The following is a 19,390-nucleotide window of genomic DNA, read 5'->3' as shown; positions in this document are numbered from 1 at the left end:
CCAGGATAAAGCTCTCCAAAAAGGGTTTGAAATTAGTGGCCTCATTCATCCCTGGAGGTGAAGTAGCTAAATCAATTTGGTCCGGATGTGAAGACGTCAGGAACAGTCCACCGCTGGATCATGGGAGAGTGCCATTTGCCGCTGGAGTGGAGGATCGGGAGAGTATAATGCATTTTGGTTGCCCCTTGACAAAACGAGCAGCTAACCCAATAAGTATAGGCACAGCCTTACTGCATGGGAAACAAATTGCCCTGAGTTCATCTTTAAGATGAAAAATCAGACCATGTGTAAGTACTTTTATAACAACTGTCAGTTTCTTTTTCTTTTCTAGATTCTGACCAGTTACATGGAGAAGGCTTCCTGGCTGGAAGAACAGGTGATGCAGTTAGTACAGTTAATAAGTGAAGAACAGAACCGCAGTGACTTGAAGCCGCTAATTGAGGCCATTGAGTGTATCAAGCAGAAAGTGACCGCCATTGAAAACTACAAGGAACGCATAGGTATTTATCCACTCTCAGCTTCCTGGGGAAACGTATTAAGAATGGTCTGCAGAGAAGACAGAAGAGGAACAGTTTGCAGTCTTGTCTCTGGCTTACAACTTCATTTGCTGCATAGAACATTTTCTTATCACACCACCTAAAATGTCAGGAGGGCTAAATCACCTACTGTATACCTTTTATATTTTCTGTTCTTGGCTTCCTAGGTTTGCACACCTGCCAACTCTCCTAATTAGTTTCTTATCGTAGAGAACACAACAGGAGGAGTAAGATCACCGCTACTGTAGCAACAGTCCAATTCCAAAGCTAGCCATAGACATTGGAGAATGGTGACCTAAAAATGTGTGGTCCCACCAGCTCATAATGCCTATTTCTTCCATAAAGAAGAATGTTTTAGTCACACAGGCATTCCTGTTTAAAGCATAAAAAGCTACGCAAGGAGATTCCTTTTTCCACTTTTTAGGGGCTTTGCTATGTTGGTCTGTAAACAATGGGTCATTATTTATTTGGCTATAAAAAAGTGGATTGGGAAACTATCATCTAATGTTTATGGTTATCTCAAGGTAGGCAGGGATAATTGAGATATCACTTATTATAGGACTGTGTAGTGCTTCTTTTTTTATAAAGCTTTCCAGTAAGGCTTCATGCACACTAGAAAGCTAAAAACGGCTAACAAAAGCTGGATAAAAAAAGCTAATAATTTAAAGTTTTTTGTCAGCGTTTAGCAGTGTTCAGCACAGTGTTAAAGCTACGTTTGGTAGCGTCAGGCCAGGTTCACACTATTGTGAATTGGATGCGCAATAGCAGGAGATTGTGACTGGCTCTCACATATCGCCAATGCGGCTCCGGTGTGAATTTGCACAGGAGCCCTGTGCGTCTTTTGGGTCCGTTTCAGGTCTGAATTTAAATTCAAGCTGAAATCGGACCTAAAACGGTGAACCAGGACGCACAGGACCCCTGCTGGAATCGGCATCCGGTGTGAACCCAGCCTTAGCGTTAAGGAGCAGGGGCACCAGCGTCCTTAACAACAGGTGAATAGCTGGTTGTTAAGGAGTGGGCTGCATCCTTAACAACCAGTGTGTGCGTTTTTATTTACTTTTTGACACTTTTTTGGTGAATGACTAGGGGTACAATGTACCCCACACTCATTCACATGGGAGAGGGCAGGATCTGGGGGCCCCCTTGTTAAAGAGGGCTCCCAGATTCCAATAAGCCCTTTGCCCACAGACCCCCACAACCACCAGCCAGGGTTGTGGGGAAGAGGCCCTTGTTCTCATCAACATAGGGGCAAGGTGCTTTGGGGTGGGTGGGGCAGAGCCCCTTGCCCCAAAGCACCCCCCCATGTTGAGGGCATGGGGCTTGGTAAAGTTTAGGAGGGGGGGCTGCTTGCTCGTCCCCTCCCATTCCTGACCTGCCCGGCTGCATGCTCGGATAAGGGTCTGGTATGAATCTTGGGGGGGACCCCATGGCATTTTTTTTTTTAAAATTGGCGTGAGGTTCCCCTTCAAAATAAATACTAGACCTGAAGGGCCTGGTATGGTTTGGGTAGGGGGACCCCACGCCGTTTTTTTTTGGCAATTTTTTTTTTTATTGCCGGCAATGCTTGCTTTTACATTCAGCTGTCAGCGGGAAGCCAGCTGATAGCTCATGATTCATCTGTTGTTAAGGACGCAGCACCCGGGGGCCTCTGCTCACAAAAAAGAAAAAGAAAAGTAAACGCTGGCCACTGGCATTTAGCAGAGTTTAGGAGAGTGTAACACTGCTGCTGCAGAACGTCCTGGCAGAGGGTTTTTTTCTGCCACTAAACTCTCTTACCAGAAAATGCTGCTAAAAGCTTGTGCGTGCATGAACACCTAGGATAACATGCAGGGGAGTTTAGAAGCAGTTAAAAAAAAATGTTTGACGCCCAAAACAGCAGGTGTAAAATAGCCAGTGTGCATGAGGCCTAATAAGTAGTACATCCATTCGCCCTCTTAGCAGGGATAGTGAGCGCTCACAACCATAAGACGTAGGGATGGGCCGAATGACCCCCTGTTCAGTTCGCACCAGAACTTTCGAACATCGCGAAAGTTCGGAACTGAATAACAAACACCATTAAAGTCTATGGGACCCGAACGTGAAAAATCAAAAGTGCCCATTTTGAAGGCTTATATGCAAGTAATTGGGCATACAAGGGTTATGGGGGTCCAGGTACTGCCCTGGGGGACATGTATTAATGAAAAAAAAAGTTTGTAAAAAATGTCATTTTTAAATGAGCAGTGATTTATTGATGCTTAAAGTGAAAGTATGAAAATGAAAAATTCCTTTTGATATAGTGCCTGGGGGGTCCCCTTAGTACACCTGTAAAGTGGCACATCTGTACTGTGTACAGAAGCTGCTGCAGCAAAAATTGCATTTATAAAGCCCAAAAAATTACATTTTCCCTGCAAGCTTTCTTTATTTTGTAAGCAACGGCTTGGGGAGCCAGTCTGTATGATGAGGCCACAATGTAGTGCACTGGGAACAAGATTAGAGATTTTTTGGATAAATTCTGGTGTATCTACCACAGACTTTGGATTTCTACTTCTGTAACGGGTGCGGAAAAACTTTTCTTTGGGTGTCAATGACGAGTTCACACCATAACCCTATAGAGGTACTCTTGATGAAAGCAAGAATTGGCCTTGCTGTCAAAAATCGTAATAATATGCACCTGTCAAACAGGTGCGAAAAAATTGTTCTTTGGGTTTCGGTAGCGCCTTCACACCGTAACCCTACAGAGGTACTCTTGATGAAAGCAAAAATTGGCCTTGCTGTCAAAAATTGCAATGATATGCACCTGTCAAACAGGTGCAGAAAAATTGGTCTTTGGGTGTTAATTATGCCCATGAAACCTACACCAAAAACATTCTTTCAGATGAAATCAACACCCACAACACTAGGCAGCCTAAGTCCTGCAGAGATTCCACATGCCAAAAACACTTAATCTGCGACATCGGCATTGGGGGCTTCATGGCTGCTGGTAATCCAGGACTGATTCATTTTGATAAAAGTCAGACGGTCCACGGAGTCTGTGGACAGACACGTTCTATGAAAACCTCCAGCAGCACTGAATGCCGTTCGGAAAGCACGCTGGATGCAGGGCAGTCCAGCAGCTCAATAGTATACTGGGCAAGTTCTAGCCAGTGATCTATTCTCATGACCCAGTAAGCCAGTGGATCATCGTCTGTAAAGCTCTCCATCTCTGCTTTTGCCCCTAGATAATTGTCCAATATGTGATGCAGACGCTGGGATGTGAAAGCTGACAGCCCTGGGCGGCAAGGACTAAAAAATTGAGAAATGCATCATTTAGGCGGTCGCCTTCTCCACCGCTCCTCTCTTGACCAACAGAAGCCTCAAAACTACGTTTTCCACGACACTGTAACCTACCAGAGTCTGGAAAAGCGTTCGATAACTCCTCTTTAAGGTGTCCCCAAGAGATTTCATCTTCTGCACTTTCTGTGGGGATGGGATGAGTTCTGAGACTTTCCATTTATAACGGTGATCAAGGAGGCTTGCCAACCAATAGTGATCCTTTTCCTTTACGCCATGTATTCTTGGGTCCTTTCTCAGGCTTTGAAGCATGAGGGAGCCAATGCACTGCAAATTTGCAGAGGCATGAGAAGCAGACTCCTCGGGGTCACTGAGGATTATAGTATCTGGAACTGCCTCCTCCCAGCCACATACTACTCCCAGGGGTTCTGCGGATGGAAAACCATCTCTTACTGTTTGACGTATGTCTTCCTCTGCTTCAATGCCTCAGAAACTTCCAGAATCCTCCTCCTCATCCTCTCTCTCCTCTTGTGTGTTATGTGGCATAGGAACAATGGTGTCTGCATAAAGTGGGCCTTGAGAGGAAAGAAAAGTCCTCCTCTTCGTTCCAATGCTCTGCCTCGAGTGCCCTGTCCATAATGCCACGCAGAGTCTGCTTCGGCAGGGACACAACAGGGATTGTGTCACTGACACATGCATTGTCACGGCTCACCATCCTTGTGGCCTCCTCAAATGGTGACAGTACAGTGCATGCATCCTTTATGAGCTGCCATTGGCATGGGGAAAAAAAGCAGAGCCGGCCTGAGCCTGCCGTTGTGCCATACTCACACAGTTACTCGTTGATGACCCTCTGCTGCATGTGCAGCCACTGCAGCATTGCCAAAGTCCAGTTCCACCTGGTGGGTATGTCACAATTCAGGTGGTTTACAGGCAGGGGGAATCCCGCTGAATTTCAGCCAACCGAGCACTGGCTGTGTATGACCTCCTAAAATCACTACATGCTCTTCTGGCCTGCTTTCCAACCCTGGGTACCTATTTAGAAAACGCTGCACCACCAAATTGAGGACATGTGCCAGGCATGGCACACGTGTCAGCTTTCCCTGTCTAGGGGTGGACAGGAGGTTTGTGCCATTATCACACACCACCATTCCTGGCTCCAGCTGGTATGGCATGAACCACCTCTGTGCCTGTCCCTGCAGAGCTTCAAGAATCTCTGCTCCGGTGTGATTCCTTTCCTCTAGACACACCAGCTGAAGCACTGCATGGCACCTTTTAGCCTGACTTATTGAAAAGCCATTTGAATGCTTAGTGGGTACTTGAGATTCATAGGACAATTCAGCAGAGGAGGGCATGGAGGAGGAGGGGGTAGAGCTGACAAATCTCACATCATCACCAGCTGTATGGAGACGTGGGGGGCACAACAAGCTGCAGCACTGAGTCCTGTCCTGCGTCCTTCTGAGTTGCAAGCAGAGTTACCCAGTGTGCTGTGAACAAAATATATCGTCCCGCCCATGCTTGGTGGACCACGTGTCAGCACGTTCTGCAAATTCACAGAAGGGGGCAGAATCCACCAGGCGGAAAGGCAGAAGTTGTAGAGCCAGCAGCTTTGACAGGCTTGCATTTAGATGCTGGGCATATGGGTGGCAGGGACCGTATTTTTTTTCCCGCTGCAGCAGATGGAGCAGAGAAATTTGCCGGCTATAGTCTGGTGTTGTGCTGCTGGCAGATGTGCTGCTAGGACCTGGGACACCCTGCGCTATATCATCTCTGTCAGTGGAGGCTGCTGAGAGGTCATGATGTATAGCAGGGACAAACTGAGGTGAGTAAGGAGGAGGGACAGATTTGTGCCCCTTTTGTGTGGCTTTTAGGTGCTCTTGCCAATGGTCTGAGTGGTGGGAGGTTAAATGCTTTGTCAAGCATGTGGTACCCAAATGGTTGGTGTTTTGAAATGCTTGACATGCTTGAGACAAAGTCTGTAAATAGCAACAGTGCGATCGACTGCACATGTACTAAAAAAGGCCCAGACAGCTGACCTGTGGGAAGAGGGCCGGGAGATAACAGCTTCACAATGTGATGGAATAGGATGGCTGCTCTCTATTCTTCCATGATGGCTGCCTTATGGGGTTGTGCCTCACCCTCACTTACCTCCTCTGCTCTATCCGGCACCCAAGTCGAGTCAGTGACCTCATCATCATCATCTGCTCCATCCTCATTGCCACTGGAGACAACTTGGCAATACGCTGCGGCTGGGGGAACATGAATGCCAATTTGTGTACCAGTGTTCTCCCCTCTATGTAGGCTCAAGTTCCTGCCTTCCTCAACCCCAGAACCAACATCTGAATCGAGTAATGGCTGTGCATAGTCAAGGAGCAAGTGGCTGATGCTGTGTTCAAATAACTCCTCTGACTCCTCCATGTCTGATGCTGGGGCTATGGTAGGAATAACTGTGGACAAGGAGACAGGTTTTGCCACTCTGGCAGCTGCAGAGGACTGTGCACTAGTCTCTGCTTGGGTGACAGAGGATAAGGAGGATGAGGATGGTTTAGTAAGCCTGTCCACTACCTCCTCTGCATGCAGTCGCTAGAATGCTCGGGCAACATCAATAAACAGAGGAAATGATGCCCTGCCTGAGGACTGACCACGTCCACCTTTGCCTGGGGACACATACGCTGCTGGCCCCCTTACAGTGCCGTGGGAACGTCTGCCTCTCCTTACTGTCCTCCCAGACATGACGGGGGGTGCTTATTAACTAAATGTAATAAAGATGTGTAAATGTGTACGTGGATGCACTTTAATCAAAGGAACGTGATGTTTGGTGCACTTTCATTTGAGTATTCACTACACAGACACACTCCTCGGATACACTATAATTTACTGCAATATACTGCGTCAAACGTGCAGTAACGCACAGAACTATATGGCGTTAAACTTGCAGTACCACAATGAAATATATGGCGTTAAACTTGCAGTAACGCAATGAAATATATGGTGTTATACTTGCAGTAACGCACAGAACTATATGGCGTTAAACTTGCAGTAACGCAGTTAAATATACGGTGTTAAACTTGCAGTAACGCACAAAACTATACGGCGTTATACTTGCAGCAACGCACAGAACTATATGGCGTTAAACTTGCAGTAACGCAATGAAATATACAGCGTTAAACTTGCAGTAACCCACTGAACTGTTTGGCGTTAAACTTGCAGTAACGCAACTGAAATATACTGCTTTACACACGCACTAACGCACAGAATTGTACTGCATTAAATGGCAGGTAACGCACTGAAATATACGGCGTTAAACTCGCAGCAACGCAATAAAAATAGGTTTTTTATAACAGTTTACCTGTAAAATCCTTTTCTTTGAAGTACATCACGGGACACAGAGCCATAGTAATTACTATCTGGGTTATAGGCCTCCTTCAGGTGATGGACACTGGCACACCCTAACACAGGAAGTCCACTCCCTATATAACCCCTCCCACTACTGGGAGTACCTCAGTTTTTGTAGCAAAGCAATACACGTGTACACCAGAAAGAGGGGCGAAACCTTTGTGTCCCGTGATGTACTTCAAAGAAAAGGATTTTACAGGTAAGCTGTTATAAAAATCCTATTTTCTTAATCGTACATCACGGGACACAGAGCCATAGTAAATACTATGTGGGATGTCCCAGAGCAATGCCAACTGAGGGGAGGGAGACACCACAAAAGTAGGGCACCATGAGATCAGAGGACTTATACTGCTGCCTGCAGAACACTGTGCCCAAAGGCGATATTCTCATGTCTTTTTACATCCACCTGATAGAATCTGGTAAATGTATGGACTGAAGACCAAGTTGAGGCCTTGCAGATTTGAACCATTGAAGCTTGGTGATGCACTCACATGAAGCACTATCAATCATGAAGGTGATTGATATAGGTCACTGCTGTGGCATTGTTGGATTGGATCTTGACAGGACAATTTCGTAACCTGAACGTCCAGGCCCCCCAGGGCCAAGTGCGCTGCCAGGATCTCTAGAATGTTGATGAGCAAGGTCATTTTTGATCTGGACTATTTCCCTTGGAAGTCGCCTCTTCCAGGACTGCTCCCCAACTCGAAAGGCTGCATCTGTTGTTACCATCTTCCAGGTAACTGGTAGGAAGGATTTTCCCTTCTGCAGATTCTTGGTTATCAATCATCAGCTGAGGCTCCGGCGCACCCTGGAGACAGACACATTGGGAAATCTAGAGCTTGGACCTTCTTGTTCCAAGCTGATAGGATACTGTTTTGCAGCAGCCTCAAATGAAACTGAGCATAAGGAACGGCCTTGAATGAAGCCACCATCTTTCCCAACAACCTCATGCAAAATCGAATAGAAGGATTCTTCTTTGCCTTGACCACTTGAATCAGTTCCTCTATGGCACTGATCTTCGCCTGGGGCAAGAATACCCTTTTCTGGGCTGTATCAATAATCAGACCCAAGTATTCCAATCTCCTTGATAGTTTTTAAGGAGGATTTCTCTAGGTTAAGAATCCAACCTAGGTATTCCAGGTAGTTGACTGTGGATCATACTTCAGTCTAAGCGGGCTACCGACTGGTCTATCAAGAGCAGATCATCTAGGTAAGCTATAATCGTTATACCTTGGGCCCTTAATCCCGCTACAGGAGGGGCCAGGACCTTTGTAAATACTCGAGGTGCAGTAGCTAGACCGAAAGGCAGAGCTACAAACTGAAAATTAAGATTTTCTACCTCGAAACGTAGATATTTCTGGTGAGCGGGAAATATAGGCACATGGAGGTATGCATCCTTGATGTCTATTGACGCCAGAAGTTCTCCACCTTGTAGGATGGAGATCACTGATCGGATTGACTCCATGCGAAAAGAGCGGATATTCAAAAACCGGTTTAGATCTTTGAGATCTAGAATGGGTCTGACATACCCATTTGGTTTTGGTACCTTGAAAAGGTTTAAACAAAACCTTGCATAGGAAACAACTAAGATCAATTTTTTGAGACAAAAGATGGTCCATTGCCTGAAAGAGAGACTTCTTTTTCTCTGGAATCTAAAAAAACAAGGAGACGGGGGGGACTGTCGGAATTCTAGTTTGTACCCTAGAGTTATTGAGGAAGTCACCCATCTGTCCCGACACTCTTCCTGCCAGACCCTTGAGAAACTGCAGACGTCTTCCCCCCCCAACTCGAGCGAGCGGGGGCGCCCCCTCATAAGGAGGTTTTAGTTTCCCTCTTGAACTTGACGGCGGAGGCTGTCATGACTGCCTGGAGGCAGATGCTCCTGGCACTGGAGAAGGAGCTTGTTTAAATGAAATACGTTTACTCCTCTTCCTAACAAGCAAAAGGGTACTTTTTACACTAGAAATGTTTTGGATGTATTTATCCAAATCATCCCCAAACAGCCGTTCACTGAGAAAAGGAAAACTAGCCAGGAGCTTTGCATGACGCTTCGGCTGACCAATTTTTCAACCATAAGATTCTACGCCTATGCACCAGCCCAAGCATAAGGCGCGAGGCTTGAAGAATGGAATCTCTCATGGCGTCTATTGCAAAACATAATGCCGCTGGTAACTTAAATCCTGGGCCTGTTGATCAGGAATAACCTTGAGCACCTGTTTAAGATGGGCTCTCAAGGATTGACATACACCAATTGCTGCTAGCGCAGGTTGAGTCATCAGAGAAAAAGTGTTTTGTTTTTTTTTTTAAATAGGAATTCCGACTTCTTATCCATTCGATTCCTAAGCATTTGAGCATTGTCTACCGTACAAGTCAAACTTTCATTTACAAAGGATATAGCAGCGACAATTGCTGGTATCTCCCATTTCTTGAATTTTAGGATAAAGCGTTAAAAACTTTATAGGAGGAAAAAAATGGGTGCTCCCACTCAGAATACATAAGCCTTTGCAGCAATGAATGGACAGGAAAGGCATGAGGAGGAGGTTTTAGTGAACCCAAACAAAAAGTGGGCATATCAACCGACTCAATATAGAGTAGCAAAAATGTTGAGTGGACAAATTCAGTAAGAATTGCACCATCAATCTTTCAGATTGTGAAGCTGATCCCGCCCGCATTTGACCCCTCAGAAAAGGAGTCATCAGCCTCTTCACGGTCCCCTGAGGGAAATTCATCTTCTCCCGACCCCAGATCCTCAGTTTGAGGGTCCTGGGTAATGGAAAGAGACCTGTTGCATTTTATCCCATTCTGGGATGCGATTAAAGCCGCTAGCCTTTCTTCCAATCCTATCATGGCTTGAGGAAAAAACCCTCTTCAGTAATATAGACAGGGGCTGCAGTGTTGAAAACAATTGCAACATTTGACAGCCCTGATGGCTTACTCTGACCGGCCACCCCAGAACTCTCAGGGGAGGATGCCATTGTAGAGATGAGTTTAGGCTGTTTAGAGCTTGAAGGAGTCCCTTTTCAGCCGATTTTGGGGTGTTTCTACCTCCCCTTCTGACCATAGCCCAATGCACAAATGCAGAGGTACTACCAGAAGAAATTGCATTCACTGCTTGAGCAAATAGTCTAGCAACTGCCGCTGCTATTAATGCTCAGCCTGAAGCTTCAGTAAATGTGCCAAGGGAATGCCTGTGTCACCACTTACATGCCCCTTTTTTGCTTTTGTGTCCCTCAGACAGCTGCAGTCAGCAAAAATGGAGACTTTTAAAAGTACTCCCTCGCTGGACGTTGCCGCACGCCAACACTGTGCTAAGCCACGCCCACTCTGTATTCCCATCATGCCCCCCCTCCTCTTTTAAAAAAAAGAGCGTTTTCCCGCGCAAGCCACTGATCCCACGGGATCAGCGTGTGTGTGGGGGGAGGGCAGCGAGGAGGAGAGCTGTGACAAACTGCCGTACAGAGGCGGTGGAGAACGGAGCGGTCGTTCTGGCTTCTCCCTCTACTCATGGAGAGGGGGAGAGCTTTTGTCCAGGTGGGGGGTGTTTTTAGAAAAAAATCCCCCGCAACATCAGCCATGATTGGATACAGTCATCATGACAACGTCCAATCATGGCTCTGACAGTACTCTGTGCCCTGATTGGGCAAAGCTTTCATTGTTTCAGCCAATCAGGGCTTTCAATGCACTGTGCGGCGGCGCAGTGCATTGTGGTCGTTCGGCAGGCCGAACAAACGGTCGAACGACCCTATAATTCGGTGGTTTGGAGAACATCCAAACAGCCAAAGTTTGGCCCGAACTCTTGCTTGGGCCGAACCATTCGCCCATACCTAATAAGACATTCTCCTTATTGCTTGCTGAGATTTTTCAGCGTTGTTGCATAAGTCTTTGCATGTCCAAGTCCAAGTAAATGATGGACTGAGCCTTGTAGTAGCAGCGTGAGTAAATTTATTTTCCTCTTTGGACATCCAAGCAAAGTCCTTTCACTAAGAATTAAATAGACTGAGCTCTTCAGGACACCTGCCACGATGTTCCCCTAAACACGCTGACACTAGCACAATAGGGATGGCAGCAGCACACAGCCTCTAGGATCTCTCACACCAGTCTGTACTCACTAATGTCCTTGGGTGATTGGTTGCCTCCTTCTAATATCTTCCACAAACTTACTCCCAGTGGTACTAGACTAGATCCTCAGATGACGGCCCATCAGGCATCTTCAGCAAACTCTCAGCACAATATGCCTCCAGCTAGCCTTAGTGAACCACAACCACATGGGAGAATGGCCCAGGGGACACACAGCCCCCCAAGGCTATGATCTCCTACTCAGAGAAAAAATCCAGACAGTTCCAAGTCTCAATGTATTTATGCCCTCTCTGTCAGGGCTGGGCTCAGCCCTTCCTTCTCAGAGCAGATCGCTCAGCTGTCGGTTAATTGCCAGCTCTAATCTTTCCACAGTGGAAATGATGACATCCTGCTCGTCAGTCCTGCTGGTTATTTAAGCTGTTCAGTCCAGATCCTCTCTCTCTTCCTGATTTCCTGGCTTGTCCTGAAGTACGCTGATTCCTGGCTCCCTGACGTCCTGGCATGTCTGACTATCCGTTCCGGTTACCAAACTCTGAATATGTTTTGACTTGATGTTTGCTCTGTTTACCTTTTACTATTATTATTATTAAACTAGTGTGATTTTTACTGCACTTCTTTCTCGGTCTGATTCATGGTTTCTGACAGTAGGCAAAGGCCATGAATTCAGAAGTTGCAGTCAATCCACTTGTTGGTAATATTTTTCCCATATTGGATGAGCAGGATCACCGCATGGATCAGTTTGCCATGGCGTTACAGACGCTCCTAAATCGTACGGCTCACCTGGAATCTCCCACTGTGGCTGCTCCGGTACAACCTGTGTTGCAGGGCGTCCCTGCTGCTGCTCCAGTCTCTGTGCAGGTATGTCTGGTTCCGCTGCTAAGTGCCTCGTGTCCATCAAACGGAGTACGAGAACTGTTGCCGATTACGCCTTTGAATTCTGTACTCCTGCAGCAGAGGTTGCTTGGAACAATGAGGCTCTCGTGGCTGCTTTTCCTCATGGTCTCTTGGATACCATCAAAAAAGATAGCAGCCCTAGATATACCCACTGAGTTGGAGAAGTTGATCACGTTTGCCATCCTCATAGACTTCAGACTCAGAGAAAGACTCTCTTTTACGGAGCGCTTGCAGAAGCCTCCTGCACATTTTTCTCCGAGCTTTGCATTCCCACCCTTGCATCCCTCCCCTCCCATTCCTCCTGGTACTGAGTTGGTCAGTCAGTGACGATGAACCCATGCACTTGGGTATCACACATCTCTCTGCGGATGATAGAACCTTTAGGAGGAGTGAGAGATTGTGCCTTTATTGTGGCCAGGCCAGTCACTTTTTGAAGTCTTGTCCTACCTATCCTGGGAACGCCTGAACCTTAAGGTCCTGTAGCGGACAGACCTTAGGTGGCGTTGTTTCGTCCCCAGTTGTCCAGAAGCATAAGCCCCTGGTCCCAGTTATCTTTTCTTGGTCTGAGTCGTCCGTTGAGATACAGGCTCTAATCGACTTTGGGGCTGCAGGCCTGTTTATTGATGCTGCCTTTGTATCTAAGCACTCAATTCCGCTGCAGATTTGTGCCACTCCACTTGAGGCTCTTGACGAGAGACCTCTACAGCCTGCTCATGTGACTCATGAGACTGTTCCGTTGTCCATGACCGTAGGGGATCTTCACCATGAGATAATCCAATTCCAAGTCATTTCCTCACCTAAGTTCCCGGTGGTTATTGGTTATCCTTGGTTACAGAGGCACAACCCCTCTTTTGATTGGCTTCGTGCTGAGGTTCTTTCCTGGTCACCACAATGCAGCAAGACATGTTTTCAGAAGGTGGCTAAGGTCTTGTGCACCTCTTCACTCTCCTCCCTGCCGGAGGAGTACTACGATTTTAGCGATGTCTTTGACAAAGTTTAAGCTGGTAGTCTCCACACCGGTGGTATGATTGCGCAATTGACCTTCAACCTGGTGCCATACCCCCCTCTTGGCAGGGTTTTTTCTTTGTTGGACTCGGAGGATAAGGCCATGGAGGAGTATGTTGTAGGCGCACTTTCTCGAGGATTCATCCGTAAATCCTCATCTCCTGCTGGTGCTGGTTTCTTCTTTATAAAGAAGAGGAGTGGTGAACTGATACCTTGCATTGATTATAAGGATCTCAATCATTTCACGATCAAGAATGCTAATCCAATTCCATTGATTACGGAGTTATTTGACCGCCTCAAGGGAGCAACGGTTTTCACAAAGCTTGATTTAAAAGGGGAATACAATCTTGTGGGGATCAAAGTGGTCTGAGCTATATAGTTGTATAAAAAATTCACTTTTTATCTTTCAAAAAGTGTTTCCTAGTGCTAAACCTTTCATCCAATTTAAAAAACGTGGCATTTGGAAATTTAAAAAGCTAGTATAAAGGAATAGTAGTGGTAAAAAAAGCTAATAATTTAATAATAATAATAATTTAATAATTTTAACTAATAATTTTTTTTATGTATAATTGTCCTTTAAAGGGATTGTAAACCCTTGTGTTTTTTCACCTTAATGCAGGGCCGAGTCCGGCATTCTGTGTCTATGGACGCAAATGCTGGACTCAGGAGCGCGCCTGCAAGGTAACCCCCAGGGAGAGCGCTTCTCCTAAGGGGTCTACAGATGCGGAGAGAAGCCGCGAACAATGTTGGGGGACTCTAGAAGACGATGATCGGGGCCATTCTGTGCAAAACGAACTGCACAGTGGAGGTAAGTATGATATGTTTGTTGTTTACAACCCCTTTAAGGGGGCATGGCGGGGGGGGAGGTGGGGGTGTCCTATGCCTACATACTTTTGGTAATTGGTGTCCCTTGTTCCCATCTCAAAAAGTTGGGAGGTATGCTAACCTAGCACCTAACTCAGAGGGTGTTACACTATAAATACAGAACTACATAGCAGGATGATATATTACATCCACTCAACAATGTTTTTTTCCCCCTATATTACCTACAGTATATTACTACAATATAAAATAACCAAAAACCATTAGAGTTTTTATTTAAATTATGAAGGTGTCAGCAGGAGGCTTGTAGCAGGAGGGGAAAGACTCAAAGCAGGTGCAAATGAAGCTGTAAACTGTGGAAGTAGGTGAGGGAAAGTTGCCATTGGAATTCCCAGGAGACAGAGGCTCCTGTTCATTCATAAACTGAGCAGAGTAAACTCAGTTTACTCTGCTCAGTAAACACAGGACACAGGAGCGATCTCGCTCAGTGTCTAATTACTAGTTCCCCCCGCAACCGGTGGGAGAGGAGGGGAGCCAGCTGCAGGGGACGAGAGGAGCCAGAGGAGAACAGGGGGGTGGAGAAGGACAGGGAGGGGGCCGGGGGAGGAGCACACAGAGCAGCTGGGAATGATCGGTGCAGCAGGAGGGACAGCTGTGAACACCGATCTCCCTGTATAGCTATTTAGCTGACAGCCACAGGAGGGAGAGGAGAAGCGGCTGTCAACTAAAAATCGATACAAAGGAGATCGGTGTTCACAGCTGTTCCCCGCCACACCGATCATTTGCGGGAGTTTGCGAGTCGTGGGTGTGCACCTCGCGGGAGACTTGAGATGTCTGCTACCTGCTTGCACTAATGAATCCTGGTGACAATTGTAATCTCTCCTTAGTGCTCTTTTGCTAACCATTACAGACCTTTGTAGCTAGTTTTAGAGTTAAACAATCCTTACTATTCTTTAATTTCTTGATCAGACAACCTGGAGAACCAGTTCAACAAGCAAAATGAGCAGATTAACCTCCACAAAACTCAACTCAGCAGCAATGAGGAGCGTTTCAGACTTTTAGAGAGCACCTGCTACAATGGCAAGCTGATCTGGAAAATCACAGACTATGAGAGGAAGAAGAGGGAGGCGGTAGAAGGTCGTGTGGTCTCCATCTATAGTCAACACTTCTACACCAGCCGGTGTGGTTACCGCCTGTGTGCTCGGGCCTACCTCAATGGGGATGGTTCAGGCAAAGGAAACTATTTATCACTGTACTTTGTAGTCATGAAAGGAGAGTTTGACTCACTCCTCTCCTGGCCTTTCAAGCAGAAGGTCACATTGATGCTTCTTGACCAAAGTGGGAAAAAGAACAATATCGTGGATGTTTTTAAAGCTGACCCCCACAGCAGCAGTTTTAAAAGGCCGGAAGGGGAAATGAACATTGCCTCCGGATGTCCACGCTTCGTGTCTCACAACCAGCTAGAGAATCCAAGAAATGGCTGCTATATTAAAGACGATACCTTGTTCATTAAGGTTGTTGTGGATCTCACTGATCTAGAAGAGTTATAAGGACATCAGGAACTCAATAAAAACCTGAAAGACTTGGATTTGGAAGAGGAATTTAGCATTTTAAAAAAAGTATCATGAAAGTAAATCTGTAAATTTCACCTTTTGAAGGCAAAGTGAAAAGTTTTCTTGATAGCCCCCTCTCTCTCCCGCAGACACTTACTTTCCTAGTGTCCCAACACCAACTGGTTCACCTGTGAGAGTCCAGTGTGAAAAACCCTGTGTAAGCTCATGTTCATTCATGTTCAGGTGCCCAACACAGCATCATGGGTTAAAGTAGAACTATAGGCAAAACTTTTTTTTTTCCTTTTGGATAGAGTAAGGGAAGGTTATAACCCCTGTAAACGTTATTTTTACCATCTGTTCTCCATTGGGGAGATTTACCATCACTTTCTGTCCTATAGCCAAACAGAAAGTGAGAGGAAATCCTTACAAATTAAGGGAATCCCTTGGGGAACCCCAGGTCACCAGAACTAGTGTCCCCATTGGAAGATTTCCCCTCTATTACTTTTCTGGGGACAACCCAAAATTGGGATTTTCTTTTACTTTCAATGATAATGGTAAACAGGACAAATAGAGAGGGCGAATCTCCCTAACAGGCAGCAATAAAAACTTTCAGGTGTTTTAATCCATCTACCCTCTATCCAAAGCTAAAAAAAAAAAAGTTTTACCTTTAGTTATACTTTAAACCAGGCCATAGACAAATGACGTCCTCGGTCAGAAGTGGAATATGGCTGCAGCAATATGCCATAACCCCGGTACTGTTTTTTTGCAGCCGGTGATTCGCCGCTAGATCACATATAGAAGCGGCTGGAGGGGTTGCTTCTCTGTGGTTCCCAGGCTTACCTGAATGATCGGTAGCCCCGAGAACCGATCCAATGGTTGTGGCGGCTGGAAACAGAGATGAGCGAAGGAAAGATGAGCTCCGCTCAACTCTATGGTCTATAAGGACCAGATCGATGTCATGATGTCACTTCTGGTTCCGGCCCAATGTAAACAAGGTAATTTTTTATTAAAAGCATTAGATTATTATTTTTTTTAATCTAATGCTTTTACATTGTAGAGCAGAGATGTGGGGTCTTATTGACCCCAGATCTCTCCATGAAGAGGACCTATCACTGCTTATTCATATCGCAAGGGATGTTTACATTCCTTGCGATAGGAATAAAAATGATAAAAGAAATGCAGTGTAAAAATCCAAAAAAATTCAATAAAAAAATGTAAACCGCCTCACGCTCAGTGGTGAACGCATTCGTAGGTCACGCCCACACATTTGAGGTATAGCCACGAACATCAGAGTGAGAGCCATAATTCTGGCACTATATGTCCTCTTTAACTCTAAACTGGTAACATGTAGAAATTTTTAAAGCGTCTCCTATGGAGATTTTTAAATGCCATTGTTTGCCGCCATTCCACGATCACGTGCAATGTTAATGAATTACATGTTGGGTATCTATTTACTCTGCATAACATCATCTTTTATGTTATACAAAAAATGGGCTATATATTATGGTTTTTTAATTCATTAAAGTGTATCTTTTCCCAAAAAAAATTGCATTTGAAAAACCGCTGCGCAAATACCGTGTGACATAAAAAATTGCAATAATTGTCATTTTATTTTCTAGGGTGTCTGATAAAAAAAAATATATAATGTTTGGGGATTCAAAGTAATTTTTTAGCAAAAAAAACCCCTCATTTTTACATATATGAGAGAAGTGTCAGAATTGGCAGGCAAGTGCTTAAGAGAAGGTCACATGCTCCCCCATACCCTGAAATACCAGGTCCTTCCAAGGGCTCTGCCAGGTGAATGGTACAGCTGAAAAACACAGTAAGGCCCCTTTCACGCAGGCGCCTCCACTAACCAGAATACGCTTCCTCAGCAGGGTATCTCTCCGCTCATCCCTGCTGAGCAGCTATGCAGAGCGGACACGGACACAGTCCCGCTCTCCTCTATGGGGCAATCGGATGGAAATGGACCACCTGTCTGTTTCCATCCCATCAGCCAGATGAATGGGGAATAGGACCACCATCCATCTGTTTTTGGTGGACAGGATCGGATTGGATGGCGGTGGGTGTCAGCGGAGATGAGTCTGCTGAAATCCACTGCACCATATAGCAGAGACTGGAGGGTCCGATCAGGTCCTTCTGAAAAACTGACAGGCAGACCTGATTGGACAGCCTGTGTGAAAGGGGTCTTTAGGGAAGTATCAGTGGAAGTAGTGGAGTTCTTATCAAGAGAACCTGTCAATTTAAGCTTATTTGCTGCTAGTGCGGACTGATTGATGTACAGTTGTGCTCATAGGTTTACATACCCTGGCAGAATTTATGATTTCTTGGCCATTTTTCAGGGAAAATGAATAACACAAAAAAATTTCTTTCACTCATGGTTACCCCATTTCCTAATACCGTGTATTGCCCCCTTTAACATCAATGACAGCTTGAAGTCTTTTGTGGTATTTGTGGATGAGGCTCTTTATCTTCTCAGATGGTAAAGCTGCCCAGTCCTCTTGGCAAAAAGCCTCCAGTTCCTGTAAATTCTTGGGCAGTCTTGCATGAACTGCACGTTTGAGATCTCCTCAGAGTGGCTCAATGATATTGAGGTCAGGAGACTGAGATGGCCACTCCAGAACCTTCACTTTATTCTGCTGTAGCCAATGACAGGTCGACTTGGCCTTGTGTTTTGGATCATGCATTTGCAGAGAGAAATTGGTCATGGGACTTTGAATGAGGCGTGTCACAAATGAAAAAGTAACAATATAAATCGCACAGAAGGGTACATAAGTAAAAATATATATTTTACAAGCTGAAACATTTCATTATCTCAAGGTACAAAATACAATTGGTATAATAAGAACAGATCCCAAATAGGCCATTCTAAGCTGACACGATAAATAACAAATAAAGCTTAATTCATAGAGATAAATACATAATGATGTTTGCAACCATAGGTACATGATGAGTGTTCCTTATGGAAATCAAAAGATTGAGGGCATGATGTGAACTCTACGCATGTTTCGTGGCTTTGTCCACTCGTCAGGAGTACAATGCCACAAATATAGATCTAAATGAAAAATAGTGTATTGGTAAAAATTTACCTAGGTTTAAAAAAAAAAGGAGGCAAGGAATCCCATACTCACATGCCAGCTCAGAAAGCCAACCCAGCCACCGATTAGGGGAAACGGAGGACGTCATCTATTTGTGGCATTATACTCCTGACAAGTGGACCAATCTCACGAAACATGCTCCTCCGCACGCCTGTTAAAAAGCAGCACGTTTCTCTCATATGTCGGGAACGTGTGCGATTGTGTGCATTTCTGACGGGCAGTAATGTGCACCTAGCGGTGAGGTTATTATGAGCACATGCATTTTGGCACAATAAAAGATCTACACCCATAAAACAAAAAATCAACTATCTCTAACTATCTCTCCTGAACATGTAAATACTAGTGCTGGCCATACACGGTTGGATTTTCTTTCACATGTTTTGTACAGAAATTCTGAAAAACATTCTTTCTTGCCATCATTCAGTCAACTAATTTTATTTTAAAGCCCTTAGGCCGGGTTCACACTGCCGCGTTCTGGCCAGGCGACTTTGGGGCAACTTTGAAGCAACTTCAGGGAATGCCTGTGTAATCTTCCTGTAATGTTGGATCCAAATCACATCAATTAAAATGAGAATTCGACTTGGATCCGGCTTCCTTTTAATTCTATGGGCTGAAATCGGACAGAAGTCAGACCAAAGTAGTGCAGGAACCTTTTCCAAAGTCGGACCAACACAAGTCAGACCAGTTAAGATGGCTCTCATAGGGAAACAATGATTTTTACATGTCATGCGACTTGTGCTCTCGAAGTCGGAGCGCATGTCGC

At 45.4% G+C, this 19,390-nt stretch overlaps 1 protein-coding gene across 2 annotated transcripts in view; it reads left to right on the top strand.

Annotated features, from left to right (window-relative positions):
* Positions 1 to 17,160, top strand: part of TRAF5 (TNF receptor associated factor 5) — an 86,556-nt gene extending 69,396 nt beyond the window's left edge. For both annotated transcript variants that reach the window (XM_073628420.1, XM_073628419.1), the window contains exons 10-11: positions 332 to 500; positions 14,946 to 17,160. In XM_073628420.1, coding sequence (XP_073484521.1) covers positions 332 to 500; positions 14,946 to 15,526 — 750 coding nt within the window. In that variant the 3' untranslated portion in view covers positions 15,527 to 17,160. The remainder of the gene's footprint in view (positions 1 to 331; positions 501 to 14,945) is intronic.
* The last annotated feature ends 2,230 nt before the right edge of the window (positions 17,161 to 19,390 follow it).

Source organism: Aquarana catesbeiana, linkage group LG04 (assembly GCF_042186555.1).
Source record: "Aquarana catesbeiana isolate 2022-GZ linkage group LG04, ASM4218655v1, whole genome shotgun sequence".
Taxonomy (NCBI): Eukaryota; Metazoa; Chordata; class Amphibia; order Anura; family Ranidae; genus Aquarana; species Aquarana catesbeiana.
The sequence above is the reverse complement of the archived record's forward strand: the minus strand, read 5'-3'. Positions and strand labels throughout refer to the sequence as shown.